The sequence below is a fragment of the Pseudopodoces humilis genome, chromosome 1 (assembly GCF_049639895.1).
Source record: "Pseudopodoces humilis isolate 2021_Gansu_Grassland_sample_001 chromosome 1, ASM4963989v1, whole genome shotgun sequence".
Lineage (NCBI taxonomy): Eukaryota > Metazoa > Chordata > Aves > Passeriformes > Paridae > Pseudopodoces > Pseudopodoces humilis.
This window is the reverse complement of record NC_142200.1, coordinates 20,839,857-20,856,722: the sequence shown is the minus strand read 5'-3', so window position 1 is coordinate 20,856,722 and position 16,866 is coordinate 20,839,857. Positions and strand designations below refer to the sequence as shown.

The window sequence follows — 16,866 nt, the reverse complement described above, 5'->3', positions numbered from 1 at the left end:
TCAGGGATTGTATAGGCCTTGGGGTCTGGTGTGAATTCATCCCCAGATGAGAAGGCTTTGATAAGCAATTTCAGAATGACTGGAGTGAAGCAAGAAATGTGAGAAAGATTTAAGTCCAAGTGCTTTGTACTGCTGCCCAAAGGAATGAATATTGCTCTGATCTAAATGAGGGGCTTGTGCAGCTGCTTGGCAGAATCGTATGATGGAAGAATGCAATGCACTGGCTGGTGTTAAACAGAGAGGCTAAACTGCCTTAACCTCCATCATCACTTCCCACTAACATAAATCTTGAATCTGACCCTAAAAGTCCACAGTAATGAGGACTCCCTTTATCTAAACTGATTCTAGAATTAAAATACTGTGTTTTTCACAACTGTATTAAATTTTCTAGTTCTAATAACTTTTTTTAAAATTAAAATCTGACATTATATGTTTCTTTATTGGTTTAATTTTCAAATTTTTTTACACCTCCTGTGCATATATTTATAGTGAATAATCATGTATGTTCCTGGATGATTACTGGTACTTGTCATTGTTCTTATCCACCAGATTTCATTCTCAGTGTGGTTTCTTTCCCCAGGTGAATGCATATATACCTTGGAAAGCATCTTATTACTCTATTTTATTTTATTGCTGAAATAGCAATGCCTAACAAATAAAACAAGGTTTGTTCTTGTTTCTAACAGGAAGCAGGCAGCACACATATGGAACACTCTATTTGTCTATACATGTCCCTTTCTGTAATAAACAGTAAAATATATATGACAATGTGTCATGTGAATCTGATTCACATTCTCTTAGGAGTATTTGGAGCGACTGTCTTCTTATGCCAAAGGTGAGTGCAGAATTTGGGAAGGCATCCTCTCCGTAAGCAGACTCTGTAGATTGGTTGCAGCTTGACTCTTTATGGTGTTCCAATGAAAACAAGTATAATTTTTCTGCAGCCTTAAAAGGCAAGCTTGAGAATGATACCAAATGTTGCAGCACATGTGTTGATTTGTTATGTTACATTTCAGCTGTTAGTTATGCTAATGGAACAGTTTCACATATTTCGTTTTGATGTATTTACTTTCACGGCTGTGTGGATGTACTGTCTGCAATTGCCTGGTAACAATGATTGTATGATGTTCTGCTGTCACCACCAGGCCAGCACTGGAAGTAAGATTAGTGAAAAAGACCTGGACCTTAAATTTTCAGCCATGCAACCACTGCAAAAAGAATGAAAACTGGTGTGAAATGAAACCAAAATGAAAACCATCAGGGACTATAAGCTAAGTTTTGGCCTGCAATAAAACACGTAGGAAAATGGTGACACAGACTAGATATGGTCAACTTGCATATCTGCTGTGAGGAGGTCCCCAGCCACACACATGGATGGATACAAGAGACAGTCAGACTTAAGGGGACATTCAGTTGCCCACAGCCTCAGGCCATAACTGGAGGGGCAAACAACTAAATAGGGTAGCAGTATAGAGACGGAAGAGAGGGAGGAATCCATGCCTTGGCCTCTACTTGGAATTTCTGTACAAACAACACCGATTCAGATGAGAATTCTGGACAAATATGCAAAATTCTGCCATTTTCCCAAACCTCCAAGAAGGAAAAGAAGACTTCAAGACTTCAAATTCAGGGATGTCCAGATGCTCAGGAACATGTCATATAAAGAGATTACTCTCACGTGCTCTCTACAGATATTTGTTACAATGATAGGTGAAGAAGCTTTTCTGTATTACAGTACAAATTGAAATATGCAGATAGGGTATACTCCTACACAAGTTTTATAGAGGAAAATCAGACCAAAATTCCACAAAGTGATTTTAAAAGCTCTTCGTAGTTCTAATTATATAACACTGTTGCAGTTTCTTTCCCTGATGGAACCAATCTACTCTGCCTTCAGCACCACTGTGAGCAAAGTGCATGTTCAATTAAAATACTCTTTTATAGGAAATAACACTTAACATCACTTAAAATCACCACTTAACATCAAATGAGGGTCTAAAAATCTATTTAGGGGATGACAACCACGGGAAAGATAAGAATGATGCCCTGACAATCATAACAATCAAAAAGGGCCAACAAAGATCAATTTTCATTATTGAGGTTGTTCTCTGAGGTCTGTACTATGAGATCTGCAATTCTAACCCCCACAGGAGATGGAAGGAAAGGTACAGCACAATTAGATGTTTTAGAAAAAGTACTATCTCCGATGTTAACACTAAGCAGACAGTTTCCAAATATGACGCAATGTAGCAAAGGGGAGTTTAGGTAAACTGAGTATAACAGATTAAACTGGGAACAGGCTGCAGAGCCTGGAAATCAAACTATGCATGTTTAACATTTGAATCAAGAAATTCCATGGAAACAATCCAAAGAGCTTCTTTTATTGTCCACAACACAGATTTACTTTGCTGTGGGTTGTCAAGATTTGGAAACTTTTCTATTTTCTATCTTCTTTTCAGTCTTTATACTGAACAAATGCATTTGTGAAGGAATGAATAAATGTATTTTTGAAAGAAAAACACATTATTTACAACTTACTTGAGCTTGATTGCGTATTTGAAAATGTTGAAGTGTTTCTTGGTAAAAAAGCTGACTATAAGTCTGTAGGTCGAACCAAAAGTACACACAGTTCTTCCACAACTAGAAATGAAAAATATTTTAAGTTATTGCTACCCAAATATCACAATTTTATAAAAAAAACTGGCTTCCCAATGCAAGTAATTATTTAGCTCCTTGGGGTCATCATAAATCAAGCTCCATTTAAGATGGATTTAATCTTCTGTTGCATACTGGCAGAAGGACAACATATTTAATAGCATCATCACATTGATACTCTATCTTTTATTGTATCCTTTATGCATAATTGGCCATTAAAATCATTAACATTGTAGTTAACTTTTGAAGAGTAACCACATTTCAGTGACATAAAGCTAGTGCAAAAGAAGAGACGCTGATAATGAACATGCAGAGTTTGTGCCATGGTAAAATAGCATTTTGAAGCAATACCCCAAACAATTAAATACTGTGTACTTGACATATCATACAGGGATTATCATTATATTTTTATTACATGCATTTCTGAAACCCAGAGTCTTCACCTTATGTCATAAATTCAATCAAACAAACAGCAAAAGATCTTTCCCCATGTCCTTTGTTTTAATCATATGTTCATGGTGATTAGACCTTAAAAATACCCTGAAACCCCCATCACTAACCAATAAGGAATTAGTTCCAAAAAGATAGGGGTAGGGAACTTTGTTCCACAAACTGTAGCCTTGCAGACCTGAACCATGAGTGAAATAGGTTTCACAGCTGAAGAGAAAACTTTAAGCAAATAATTTTGAAAGGACTCTGGCACCTGGAAAGGCTAGAGACATGTGGGTGGTTGCCTATCTCTAATGAAAAAATAAGTTTATTTAGATTTCTATCTATACCAATTTAATATTTTTAGCTGAAGGTATTCAGCTTTGGAAACATTGGATCTTGACTTGTAGAAGCCGGAGGCATTTTTAGCTACTGATGCTGGATTCTGGGTTTTGCTAGTGGTGAAATAGATGTCCATCTTGATTGCATTCAAACCTCCCCTAAAGACTTTTTTTGCAAAGCCACTAAACACTAACTCAATATTCATAACTTGTTCTAATTCAATCCTCAATTTACACCCAGCAATGAATGATAGATCTGCTGAATACATAGAAGAAATTGTGGTATGTCTCAGAAATCCAAGGAGATTCATGGAAACATAAGAACATTTTAAAAATATTGGAGATTTTGGACATCACTAACCCAAAAAGTAAGAAGAAATCAGATTATCATGAGTAATAGCACAGCTGATTTCCCATTTTTTTAAATAATTGTTTGTGTGGGTTAAGACCTCATTTTTTTCTGCCAAGTTAAAGGTTAATTTTTAAAATTCTTCTTCTTCTTTTTTTTTTTTTTTATCCCTGATGGTATAATAAGAATTCCAATAGGTTTGAGACAGTGAGAATCTGACAGCTTGGTTAAGACCTGTCATTAGTTTGCATATATACATGAACAGTTTATTGTTGTTGAGGGATTGAAGTCTCACAAGTAATAATTCATCCAGTCATCAATCTTTCTTTCTCCATTTCTTTTTTTTTTTCAGTCTGGCTGCCCTCTATAACTTGGCATTCAGTCAACTGTGGACTAAATTATCACAGAGTAGGAAAATATTCATACCTTATTCCCTGACTTCTCACAGAATTGTGTGAAGTAGTAGCCTGCTCTGTTCTCCAAATAAAGAGACTGCAGCATGCTTTCAATTCCTGATCCCCTGAAGACAACACTGCCAGCAGCACTTTTCTCCTGGACAAATAAAACATAGTTAAACAGCAAGGAATAACAGACTTTCATTATTTTCAAATGTCACTACATTACAGTGGAGGGCCAAGAAGCGTGTTCAATTAGTATCTTCATCTCAAGGAAGTACACTCCATTTTCTACAACATACACAGTTGATCATTGCCCTCCACACCATTTTCCCACATATATTCACATCCAATGGAATAAATCTGATGACTGAAGACATGCAGAGTAGCTAAGTGATCATAGCATCCCTTAGGTGATTCCTCAATACTTAAAACAGAAAAACAGACCTGGCCTTAATTCTGTCATTAAGTCTTTAGCTCTGGGGAATTCCAGTGATACTCAATGACACCAGTTAACTATCAAGGGTTGTCTCAGCTCAGGCTACTGTGTTTTGAATTAAGAGAAGTTAAGAGGTGGTCAAGATTCAAAACATTTAATTATCATGGAACAAAAGATACATCTTCTGGAGATACACCACTGACAGGAGCAACAAAATCATGAGCAATTTAGGGAGCAAGAAATCCATGCTCATTACCATGGCTAGCTCATAGAGCATTTTAGGAAGAATATATATTTGTCAATGCTCACAGAGAAGCCAGAAGAGGCTTCTGTAAGTAAATTAGCTTCTGATGATCACGAAAGAGAAATTAAGGCTAATTTGCTGTCTCTGATAGCAGAAGTGGAAGCAGATGAGTGTGGTGGCTGGCAATCAGCTTCTTTCTAAATACCTAGTATTAGTTATTTAATAAGAGTATCCTCTAGTAACAAGGATGGAAAAAGGCAGGAGGAAACCAGACTTTTGAAGCAGAGTAGGAAGATCTCTCTCCCCAATATGAAGTTATACTATGAATCCCTGCATTCCTCTTTGCACCATATTTGTGATGGCAAATTGTAAGGTCTTGACTGTATGTTCCAGTCTAGCCAGTGTTAAAGTATGATATTTTCTTTTGTCACTAAGAGGGAAACTGCATATGATGGATAAAAACTAATAGTTCATGGTATGAACTTTTGCTGAATATACATTCCTAATTGCAAATATCCCCTAACTGCAAAGACTAACCTTTTTTTCTGTCAAAAACAACAAAGTAAAATGATTGCAGTGAAGTAATAAATAAAGTGTGATTTTGAATTGCAAAACAAACAAACTCATGCTGAAGTGCTCAGCAAACCCCATGCACATATGAGTGGGCCCGGATTTCTAAACTTTATTTTTTTCTTTTAGTTGTAAGGCTATGGGTATCAGTGCCTCCATGAAAGAGCAGGCTGTTTTGAGACCATTCCACAAACAAGAAAGGTTTTGGATATATTTTAGATTGCCTGATGTTGACATCTCATAGGTTTGATTTGTCAGCATTTTAACAGTTATTGAGAAAAGGCTTATCTGTGCAGCCTGTCTCTCCTGAGGTTTGCTTGACTGAAGACCTGCTTAGCAGGCAATAATACAACAAAGAAAAGAAGTACATAAGCAATAAAGAGGGATTGTACAAATGAACCATTTTCCTGTTATGAGTGCTATAATTTTAATGACTTTCTAAGGCAGATTCAGTTTTCACTGTAAGTCTGATATACTTTCCTAGGTAATAATTGCACTGAAGCATTTATCCAGAGAGTTTTCCATAATAGCCTACTGAACACATGGTCACTATGGAGAAGATCAGCACTTTCTAGTGAAAATAAATCTCTGTGTGCGCCATGATTTCCTATAAAATGGTGACAGATACAACAGAGAAAATGCTGACATTCTAGTGATACCTCTGCATAAAGTATTGACATTGTTAAAATTCAACCAATTTCTCCCCATTATTGGCTACTTCATATTGCAGAATAAAGTATTTTAACCCATGATTCAAGACAGCTGATATTTTCAAGACATACTTACATGGAGCAGCTCAGCATAGGTATACTTTCTATGACCCTGGTATTTTGAGTCTTTGGTCCCATCCAGAGCTACGCTATGAAACATGTCTGTGCTCACAAACATTGGCCTGTATCACAAACAAAAAAAAAAATCAATACATATTTAGAAAAAATCTAAGGCTGCTTATAGAATAAATAAATAAGAAGGGGCAGAAAAGCGGTGTAATTACATAGTGAATAGTAGAGGAAAACGTGGTGCATGGAGTTCAAATTTATAATGAAAAAAAAAAATGTAGAAGAATACATTTTTCATATTGCCCTGTGGAAATCATTGGCATAGCACCACTCTGAGGGTTAACATTTGAGATGGGTTATAGGAATGTGAATGTATAGAATATCAACTATTATATAAGAGAAGACACTTGTGTTTGGGGAAATAAACCTTTTTGGTTGTGGCATAAACAAGCAAGAAACTAATCAGCCAGGGAGGAATTCGCCCACAATCTGTACCATAACTGTGCTTCACTAAGCAGATAATTGTATTAAAGAAAAGCAATAATGAGAACTGTAGAATCTAAAATACTTTCATAAATACTTGAGGTATATTGCTGTGTAGAAAGATACACAAGGGACTTTAGTACTTACCACATTCTACTGCTAGAAATGTCATTCCTTTGGAGAAACTGACTCCCTGTGAGAGTAGGTGGTAATCCTGATGATCTCTTCAAAGAGAAATTTGGTTTAGCTAGTTTTAATAGAGTTTTTGGTGAGTTTGCTCTACTTTTGTAAAAGATGTAACAGAAAAATAAGGCAATTCTGATTATTTTTTCCACCTCTGTGTTTTCTTAACATGTTTCATTAAGTGGTCAAAAACAGTCAAGGGTTTTCAAGAGTATTCTTCCTTGTCAATCACAACATGTAAAATGGCAAGTTGCAAAACTTTCTGAATATTTTTCAATATTTTTCAGCATACCTTAATAACCACTAGAGCTTAGAAAATGCATTTTTAACATGTGCTAAAAGCACATTGTGCAGAACTACAGAGGATGTCAGGTGAAGAGCAGGTGAACATGTTTTGTGAAACTTTAGGAAAATTATCTTAAATTAGCTCACTGGAAGAGAGATACAATCACTCAACCTGGGAGAGAAAGGGGTCATTCTGCCACACCATCACTTATTATTTTTAACAAAATCACGCTCTGACTTTTTGGAGATGCCAACTGCATACAGAGTGCCCTCAGAAATTCACCCAGAGCTGCTGCTCTATCTAAGCTCTCGCAAGCACAGTATAGCTCGAAGATTCAAAAGTCCAAATTTCTCATAGGAAAAAAATAAAAATAAGAGCAAGAAATGGGCCATCAGCTGACTCTGTGATGTTCATGGTACCAGGCCTTAATTTTTGTCAAATTCAACAGGGACTGGAAAACCTGCAGGTTTCTGTCTGCCTGACCTACAGCTAGTCCTGGCTCATTAGCACAGTTGTGAACTGGTCACTGTAAGACATAGGTGCTTCTTGCTTCCATTTCTGCCATGATCAACAGGAACCTGGCTTCTGAACCTTGTTTCTTCTAAATCTGTCCCACTGTTTTCCTCCATTATCTCTATGAATCAGATTTCAAAGGAAGTAATTGCAGCCCCAAACTATCCAACCTGAAGTAACAGAGGCATGTGCTGACAAATCTGTAGCATAGCCTGTACAGTTCTTGATACTGGAATCACAGTTTCAATCCACATTCTCCAAGTACCACATATCCTGAAGCTTAACACTGTCTTGCTGAAAAACTGTAGTTTTTATTGCAGTTACCTCTCACACTCAGGCTTTCAAGAAAGAAAAGAGACAAAAGCTGAACTGGCCACCTGAAAGCTACAAACTGTGAAAAGGTCTGTGGAATGGCTCACAGCCCTCTGTAGAAAACAAAAACCACGTGTAGCTGACTGAAGTGCTGTAGTGACAGAAAATGAGCAGAATTCTGCCTTTTTTACAGACATGAGGAATAGATTCAGGTTAAATGCAGTGAAGTTGTAAGAATTACTCTGGATTAAGACAAGGCTGAGTGGCAAAGCTGCATTGCTAGAGACTTAATTTTGCAGTTCTGAGAACTTCCAGCTAAAATATCTATCCAAAGGACTTAGGAAATAGCCAGGGTAACTGAGAAGATAATTTGACTCAACTTATAGCAACTTGTTGCATGAAGTATAATGAATTTTATTGCATGTTTTTGTTTAACTATCTTCAATATACCAGCTTGCTGAATCTTTCCTAATAACCAAGTACCTTGTTATTGTTCCATTGAATTCAAGGAGTTTTGTTATTATTTTTGATGGGGCAAAGCTTTGTTTTCCAATGTTGTGATCCTACTTACCTGAAGAAGGGAAGGTGGTATGTCAGACTTTTGGGTCAATGGTAACAATGATACTATTTGTGGGAAAGGATCAATATCCACTCTTGGTCTCTCTTGACATGTGTGCCAGAACTTCAGTTTTGCACTCGCAGCATCTATTGCTGTTGAATGAGTGACACAAAATCTGGGACCCCTAGGGAGAAAAAAGCTAATAAGTAGAACTTTCCAAAATAATGAAACACTGGGCTATTTGGCTTTTTTTTTGTTTGTTTTTTGCTTTTTTTTCTTTTTTCATTTTTTCCAGTGATGTTGTTTATTGTACCAAGATATGGTGCTATATGCACCTAGGATTAAAAATCAGCTACTGTCAAAGGTATGTTTAGATATTTCATGCTTCCAAATCTAAAACCAAACTTCACATAAGTAAACTTATATTGCAAATTCTGCACCATTGCACACAGTTGCCTTTCTATCAGTCTGCAGGAAGGTATGCCCCATCCATCCTACAGCAAAGCATAGGAAAGGATAGTAGGCCACGACAGAGACCACAAGTCATGTGAGGATCCACAATTGCAGGTATTTGTTTATGCCTAGAATTTGTTGAACCCCGTTGGAGAGGAAAGAACGCCTTCAAAAATTTAGCCCACATTTTGGAAATAGGTTAGATTTTATATCCTCACTTAAGCTGTTAATATGTAAAAGGCATTTTGTATGACAGGTTTTGAACATTAAAGTCTCAGGATTAAATTCCACGAAGATGTATGCACAGAGCATCCTCAGAACTTGGGAAGGGCAGTATGGGGAACAGGTTAGGACAGAATTAACCTCCTGCGCCTGGAGGAGTGTCCCTGTCCTGCAGACTAAACTTTAATTGAACTTTATCCAAGGCAGAGATACACAAAGTAGCTCAGATGATCTGGTAGAAAAATAACAAGGGTTCATTAAGGCAGCTCTACCTGGTTCTCAGCAGATTGTAACGTAGTTTAGGCTCAGCCAAAAATTCATGTGCTAGCACTTACAATGACATTGCTTCTAATAATTGCAGTGGGATAAGTGACATGAAATAATAGGCTTATCAAAGAAAATGGACATTTATTAAACAATAGAATTTTATTTCACATCCATTTTTTCATACCAGTAAAGAAGTAGCGGTTTCACTACTTCAGGCTGAATCTGTCTTAAATGCATTATATTCCACTGATCTCCATGCAGTAGTTCAAGTCTGAGCAACACTTCTGAACTGAGGAAATAGTCTCCACTGCTCAGAAGGTACAGTTTTTTCATCTTACTGAGTTGCCTGCAGTCAACAGAAATAGTCACATAAACATTTATCAAGTGCTGTACAGAACTGACTACAGTTCCTCCTACTCCTTAAACTACTGCCATGCAACATGTTTTTAATTGCAAGTGGCAGAAGCCAAAATATTTTTTCCACAAATTAGAGACAGTTATGTATAAGTCAAAATGTATAGCACTGTAGTATAGACTATCTGAATCCAGCAGGATCTTTCATTAAAGCTGTTTTTCATTCTGATGTCCTACTTGTGAATTTAATTTCTGTTATTCTTTAGTTTCTTTCTGTTGTGGTCAGTTTTCCAAATCTCTTTCTAACACAGCCTTAATAATATGATGATTCTGACTTCATGTAAGCTTTGCAAACATGACTGCAAAAAGAGTTTTATCAGCAGAGTCATTCCAAACATTTAATTGTGTCTGCTTATTCAGACATTACAATTCACTCTGAAATCTCAAAACCTGCATTGATCTATCCAGGTTACAAGTATTAAAGCCATGGGAGTAACTATTAAATAATGGGAAGTACCTTTGTTGCCTTGTAGTGTTCTTAAGAGCCTTTAGTCTTTCAATATCCATCCAGAGCCACCAGTACCTCTCCCCAAGTGTTCCTTTAATGAACTTCTTGAATCTTTCAAACTCATGTCTGTTGCCAGTGTCGTAAGTCCCGTGACTAATACACCAGGCAGCCCTGCTGTCTGGCCCAACACTTTCTGAACTTGAACTCAAGCTTACTTGTTCAGGACCTTGTTTCTCTACATCTTCCTTGCAGTCCAAGGCTGTAAGTGGAGAAGAACTTTGGTTAAAGAGTGACTGTGCAGTACCATGAGCAAATTCATTATTCACTAACTTGTGTGTAAACACTTCAGGCTTTTTTGTGGAACTTCACATTACTTTCAGTGTCAGCAGCTGGCTGGTGGGTCAGCTCTGAAGTGGGTTCCTTCATTGCAATTTGAGAGGATGCTGGTATGAATTCTTCTGCTGTCTGAAAAGTTGTGCTTCCCTGTTCATTTTCTTCTTTTGCTGCACTGTGCCATTTTGGGTTTAGATAAACTCTTGACTGTGTGTGGGAAGAAGACTCAACAATGGCCACAGAGCAGCCCTCCTCAGCCTCTTCAGATCTCTCACTGGTAACATAGGCTTTTGCAGATGATGTCCCTGAAGGGGAAAGGAAACTCTGTTTGTGGCATTCCTTAGACAGGTAACCTGGTTCTTTGTCTAACTACTTAGAAATTCTTTTCAACATTCTCTGAAAATAAGCCACATCTAACCAGTGCTGGCCACTGTCACAGACAGATACTTGGATTAGGAACGTGACAGAGAGATTCCCTGCTCTGCAATTACATCATTTCCTAACTATATATGGCAAAATGTGTTGATATTAACAAAAAAATCACTGTGATTTAAAATAACTTTTCTTAATTTTAAACTATTTCACTTGACAAATCAAAATTATAGCCTCTTGAAGCAGGTACATGAAGTGAAACATGGAAAATCATTTCTCGGGACCTGAGGCAATTAGGGAAAGAGATATATCTCTGAGAATGGAGAGAGAGCAAGCTCCTAACATATGAGCTAAGGCTTCTCTTCCTCTTGCTACTGTGTAAAAAGCAGAAGCAAGGCTCTGCAATGAGGTATATGTCCATATGTACATCTGTATTTTCTCTCCCAGAACCTCTGGAACTTGCTGAACAATTTCAAATAAATTGAAGAAAGACAGAATTCCAAATGGTTACATCTTATGAGGTTCATAAAAATTGGCAGCCAAAACACCTTTAAGTGCCCAACATAAATGCTCTAAGAAGATGGCTGACACAATCATATGCTATCAAATACCCAAAGAATCCAGACAAGAAAGTCTTTCAAAATATATGAATGCCTCTCCCCCCTCAAAACGCAGAACAACTCAACTGAAACCTACAGATTTCTGTGAGATAGAAATGTGTAAGAAAAGAAACTACTAGTATCATAAAATTACTTGGCTTCTAGCTCAAACTTTCACTTAATGTTATAGTTATGGAAAGAAACAAATGCCTGGCTGAAGCCTCAGATACCATGTGATACTCAGAAGGTAACAAGTGGAGTTAGCAACAATTCCTTCGAAGGCCTTTTCTTTCCACCTAGTCTGAGCTGTGTTAAAAACCACAGGGTTGAGCCCTTGTTACTTACCCAGAAGGGAACCTTTTTCAGGTAATGATTCATCTCTTTCATGCTGCCCAGACAAATGCTGAGTATCTTGAATTTTACTAGAAGCTACAGCATGTGTAGATGAATCTGTAGTTTTCACAGAATCACCTTGTTTTGCCAATGTAAACCAATCCTTTACCTGAGAAACTGTAGCCTAGGAAAAGAAATTTCACAGAATAATTAACATTTCTCTGTTTACTGCAGTATTTCTGAGATCCACAGCTTACTGTCCATAGGAATTTTATGCAGCCTGTGTGGATTTCTGTAAGGATAGTTCCCAATGCAGAAAGCTGTATGACAGTAGCTGAGCATACTTGTATAAGCTGAGCTTCCCTTTAAGTTGTATTATAACTTATCAACCTTCTTCTATAGTACAAAAAACTTTGAATATAAAAGCTATTTAGAGAATCAGAGAATCAGAAAATGGTTTAAGTTGAAAGGGACCTTGAAGATCATCTATTTCCACCCCCCCTGAACAAGACTAGGTTATTCAAGAGTCAGTTGTCCCATGAGGTTGTGACCTCAGACACAATAATTCTACTCAAGTCATTCAATCTGTCTTGATGTTACACCCACTAAACATGTTTATTTTACCTCGCCAAGTGTTACATAGAACTTCTTCATCATCAATGAAGTCAATGAAGAGTCGTCCTCCTCAGAAGGGGGAGAACGAGGGCTTTGCTTCCTCATCCAGGGAGAGTAGTCACTATCTATAATGAAATTAATGCCAGTCTTGCTCCATTCTACCTGTGATATCAATTTAGCTAGTCTGAAATTAAATGTTGAGACAAAAAAAAAGATTAATTTTAGTTTTTAATCAGAGAAACAGCTCATTTTTCCCACAGAATTGGCAATTTTTAAAAACTGTCTATCAAAAAAATGGCTACAGAGAACTTCATCATCTGCTTTCTTCATAGAATAATGGAATTATAGAATATCCTGATTTGGAAGGGACCCACAAGGATCCCTGAGTCCAGCTAGGTATTATTTCAGCCTCCATCTGCTGTCATGTCTGTAAATGCCAGTACTGCCACTGCACAGCTCATCAGCACACAGATAGTGCCCTGCTGGCATTACCAAGCTTTGCCAAGAATCCCTTGAACATTTTGTTCACTAAAACTGAACTATTCTTCCAGATTGCAGAAGCCCTGTATCACGACCAGACCCTACATCTCTGGCTCCTGACAGAAGCAATCTTCCAGCAGGAATGCCACGGCACTGATCACACTGATCTAACTTGCAGATGATAACACAGCTGGCACTCTCATGTTCAGCTGCCTGCTCTGTGAGGATTTCATAGAACTGTTCTCCAGCATTATGTGCTTTGTATTAGTGGGAATATTACAATGTTCAGGAAAGGCAATCTCAGAACCACTTGACAACAGTGAGGATGCTCTGGCCTCAAGAACTGGGCAGAACTTAGTTAGAAAGAAGTACAAAGCCAACTAAGTCACATGTGAAGGGAAGATGAAGCCTATGCTTGAGCCTACAACCAAATGAATGCTCAGTTTTATTTTTGCCCACTATTGGAGATCAAATAGGATTTAATTTTAGGGCTAGGGTGTCTTCATCTTTAAACACAAGTTTCTCTTTTGGCATCTGAACTTATCTTGATTCTGATTCAGGAAAGCAGCTTAAACTACTATGTCAATTGAAATTAGGTACATGCTTCAAGTTGGTTTTATGCAATTCTCTTGGTAACTCTGCTTGATCAAACAGTTTGCTATAGCAGAAGATCAAAGTTATTGTTTCATGAGGCCCAGATAATGTGCAAAGCAAGCTGTTAACAAAGGTATAATTCACTCTCACAGTTTGCTTATTCTTTGTTCTTTTCTCCCTTGAACTTAAGTGCAGTCTCCAGGTTATTGAAAATAAAAAACATTTTAATTTTTTTTTAACGTAGAAGTCTATACCCCAGTAACCACTCTGCCATTACAATCAGCAGGTATGAGTTTTGAGAACCATGCTTCCAGGCTGCCTCTCCTTTTGGACCCATAAAACATGATATAATCATCTGCATCTAGACACAGGCTAAAGGGATATAGAGGTAGACCCTTCCAAAAAAGCACACTAGATCTCCTGAACATCTGCTGAATGGACATCTGGAAAAACACTGCAAGTTTGTAACATTAAATCATCCAGCTATGCCATGGCATCCCACAGAGAACTTTGCTAAACTCTGACAGAAGGCCCAAAGACACAAAATTAATAATTTAAACAAAAAAGACTTGCCATTGTTTTTCCAAATCCATTTAACAGGCTTGTGACTTCTACTTATATGGCTTACATATTGATTAGCAAAAGATGTATTGCTACCATGATATCTCTAAGGAACAGAGATTTGGAAATCAGAAAATCCTGTTCTTTCTTTGTAATGGTGTAGTATAGGATGTAATTCATGGTCAAGGAAAATAACATCAAGATGAGTGAAAAAAGTCACTTTATCCAGATCACTAAAATGCTACAATAAAGAAAACAGGACAAGAGGAAGGCAAAACCACTTCAAGAATACTACCTGGATGAATTAACCAAAACAGGAAAACATACAAATTTAAAACTGAAGGACAGCATAAAAGACTACATTACCTGTATTCAAAATAACAGTCACTTTCTAGAAATGCTGGAAGCCTTTCTTTCTTAATCCACTCAATTGCTTGCTCTTGATCAAGTTGCTATTAAAAAAAAAAAAAAGCCGAAGATTTGCAGTATTCTTGACTTTTTTGACATATCTGCCACGTAACTGATTCTCTACATCCCCCTTCTACAGAAGCATTGTCTTAGGAAAACAAATACAGAATGAACATCACCTTTATGCTGGAACAATTACTTTCCTATTAAAAGCTAGAAAGATCTAAATCTGATTTCACCTATTAGAGTTCAACTTTTGTAACAAATCATGAGTGTTTTTTCTTCAGAAATAATGTATGAATCATTATTTTACTGTACAATTTCAAATGCAAATTAGATGCACAAAAAAATTCTGCAATAGGAAACTGCTGCTTTCTGATTTTAACACATTTTATAAAGAATAGCTATTATTTTTCTCAAGAATTTGAGGAGTAAGGAACCCTTAAATTAAGTTATACTTTCAGAATGAGAAAGCTGTGGATATTAAAACCAAAATCAAACAAAGAGAAATCCAATTAGTTCTCACCTCTCATGCTTTTATGTTGGATCACTGCATAACTGCATTGTACACATAATTCTCATAGTGGAAACCTACGTGTGTTATGACCTGGGGCTACAAGAAATTTCTGCTCAGGCAGTCTAAGCTTCAGTGCCTTGCTGAAGCAGAAAGATAAGTGCCTCCAAGGAGTGGTTTGAGGGGTGAAAGGGAAGTGTTGAGCAGCAAGCTACACAGAGACAGCTAGTTCCAATGAAATAAGAGTAAGATCTCTGACTACGGGCCACAATGATCCATAGCTGCTTCCCTTAGAAATTACATAGAGCCCTTCCTAGTATTTTTTTTTCATTTTTAATAGTGTACTTTCTCCACTCTTAGGGGATTGATCTATTTTATTCATCAGAGGTGTATTTTTCCTTTTAGTGAAGATAAGACTAATTATTGTGAAGAATGCGGTAACCACCCTTGTCCATAAAAACAGGTGAAGTGTGGGCAAGGATGGATACTACTTGTTATATCAGGTAATCAGTTTATGTAGATCACAGCTTGAATTTTCTTTCCATGAGCTAATATTCCATTCAGGGCAAGGTTTATTTCTGCCTCATACGTATCTGTAGGGGATTAAAAAAATCAGAATTACTCAGAAAGTGGGTGGTTTCATTTAGAGAGAAGAAAATATTTCAAAATATGGAAAGCTTATGTTGGCAGTGGCTCATACAGTGTAATTTGCAGAGATGGAGACTAATTACTCCCAACCACATAGTGTATGCTTCTTCTTGGAAATTGACAATTTTTTTTGAAATACAGAAGATAGTTTCTTTATTTTGGCATTTAATATTTATGCATTTACTGACTTACAGCCCAGTTTTTTATCTGAATGATTCATAACATGCTCACATCTGTACATGGCTGGTACACAAAATTATATGTCATATCAGAAGGAAAAAATGTCTATTCTTTCCCCATCCCCAGAGAAAAATGCTACATTTAATCTGATGGGGTTTGTTACCTTGGTTAGTTTCTTTACCCAACGAGCCTTGGTCTTTGCTAGGACCCAGTCCAGCAAACCTTTTAGCACGTGTTTAAGTTTAAGCATGTGTTTAACTTCACTTGATTAAAGTTAGAAACATACTTAAGTGCTTTGCTGAACTGGGGTTTCTCTGAAGTAAGGTTTGTGGGATGCCAGCCAGTTTCTTTCCATAGTTGTGATCGATTCTACGCAAGTTCACAGATTTTTTTTCTCAATGTATTTCACACCACCGATATTGGCTATCAGTGAGAAGATACTTACTTCCATATCAATGATTTGCAAACATGCAAACACACATGAAGAGAACTTTTGCTTATCTGTAAATTTGTAACAATATGAGTGGGAATTAAAATACAAAGAAAAATACCACTGCATGCATTTCTTAGTCAAGATGTGTTTAAATTCAGACCATAGCCTGAAAAGCCTACTAGGATCTTTCATAAGTAAACTTCCAGTGATGACAAATCAAGGTGACCTTTTGTAAGCAATATAACATTCAAAACAACTGTCAATCTCTTTAGTTTGTGTGAAGGCAGCCAAAGCAAAGCAGACAGCATCAACTGAAAGACAAGTGAAAGATCAAATCCTATTTGATTTGAACAGAACTATTTGATAGAGCTGATCTGGGGTGGCTTCTCCTGGTTCAGTCCTTGTAGTGCAATGAAAGGAGATGAGTCCTTTCACCTTGTGCAGCTGCAGTAACC

General features: G+C 37.1%; 1 protein-coding gene across 1 annotated transcript in view; it reads right to left on the bottom strand.

The window, feature by feature from the left end:
- RGS22 (regulator of G protein signaling 22) overlaps positions 1-16,866 on the bottom strand; it is a 59,599-nt gene that overhangs the window by 29,444 nt on the left and 13,289 nt on the right. The window contains exons 5-15 of the mRNA XM_088057549.1: positions 14,595-14,680; positions 12,603-12,777; positions 11,991-12,162; positions 10,716-10,979; positions 10,351-10,600; positions 9,664-9,825; positions 8,550-8,721; positions 6,832-6,908; positions 6,209-6,314; positions 4,201-4,326; positions 2,539-2,640 (exon numbers count right to left, since the gene is read on the bottom strand). Coding sequence (XP_087913675.1) covers positions 2,539-2,640; positions 4,201-4,326; positions 6,209-6,314; positions 6,832-6,908; positions 8,550-8,721; positions 9,664-9,825; positions 10,351-10,600; positions 10,716-10,979; positions 11,991-12,162; positions 12,603-12,777; positions 14,595-14,680 — 1,692 coding nt within the window. The remainder of the gene's footprint in view (positions 1-2,538; positions 2,641-4,200; positions 4,327-6,208; positions 6,315-6,831; positions 6,909-8,549; positions 8,722-9,663; positions 9,826-10,350; positions 10,601-10,715; positions 10,980-11,990; positions 12,163-12,602; positions 12,778-14,594; positions 14,681-16,866) is intronic.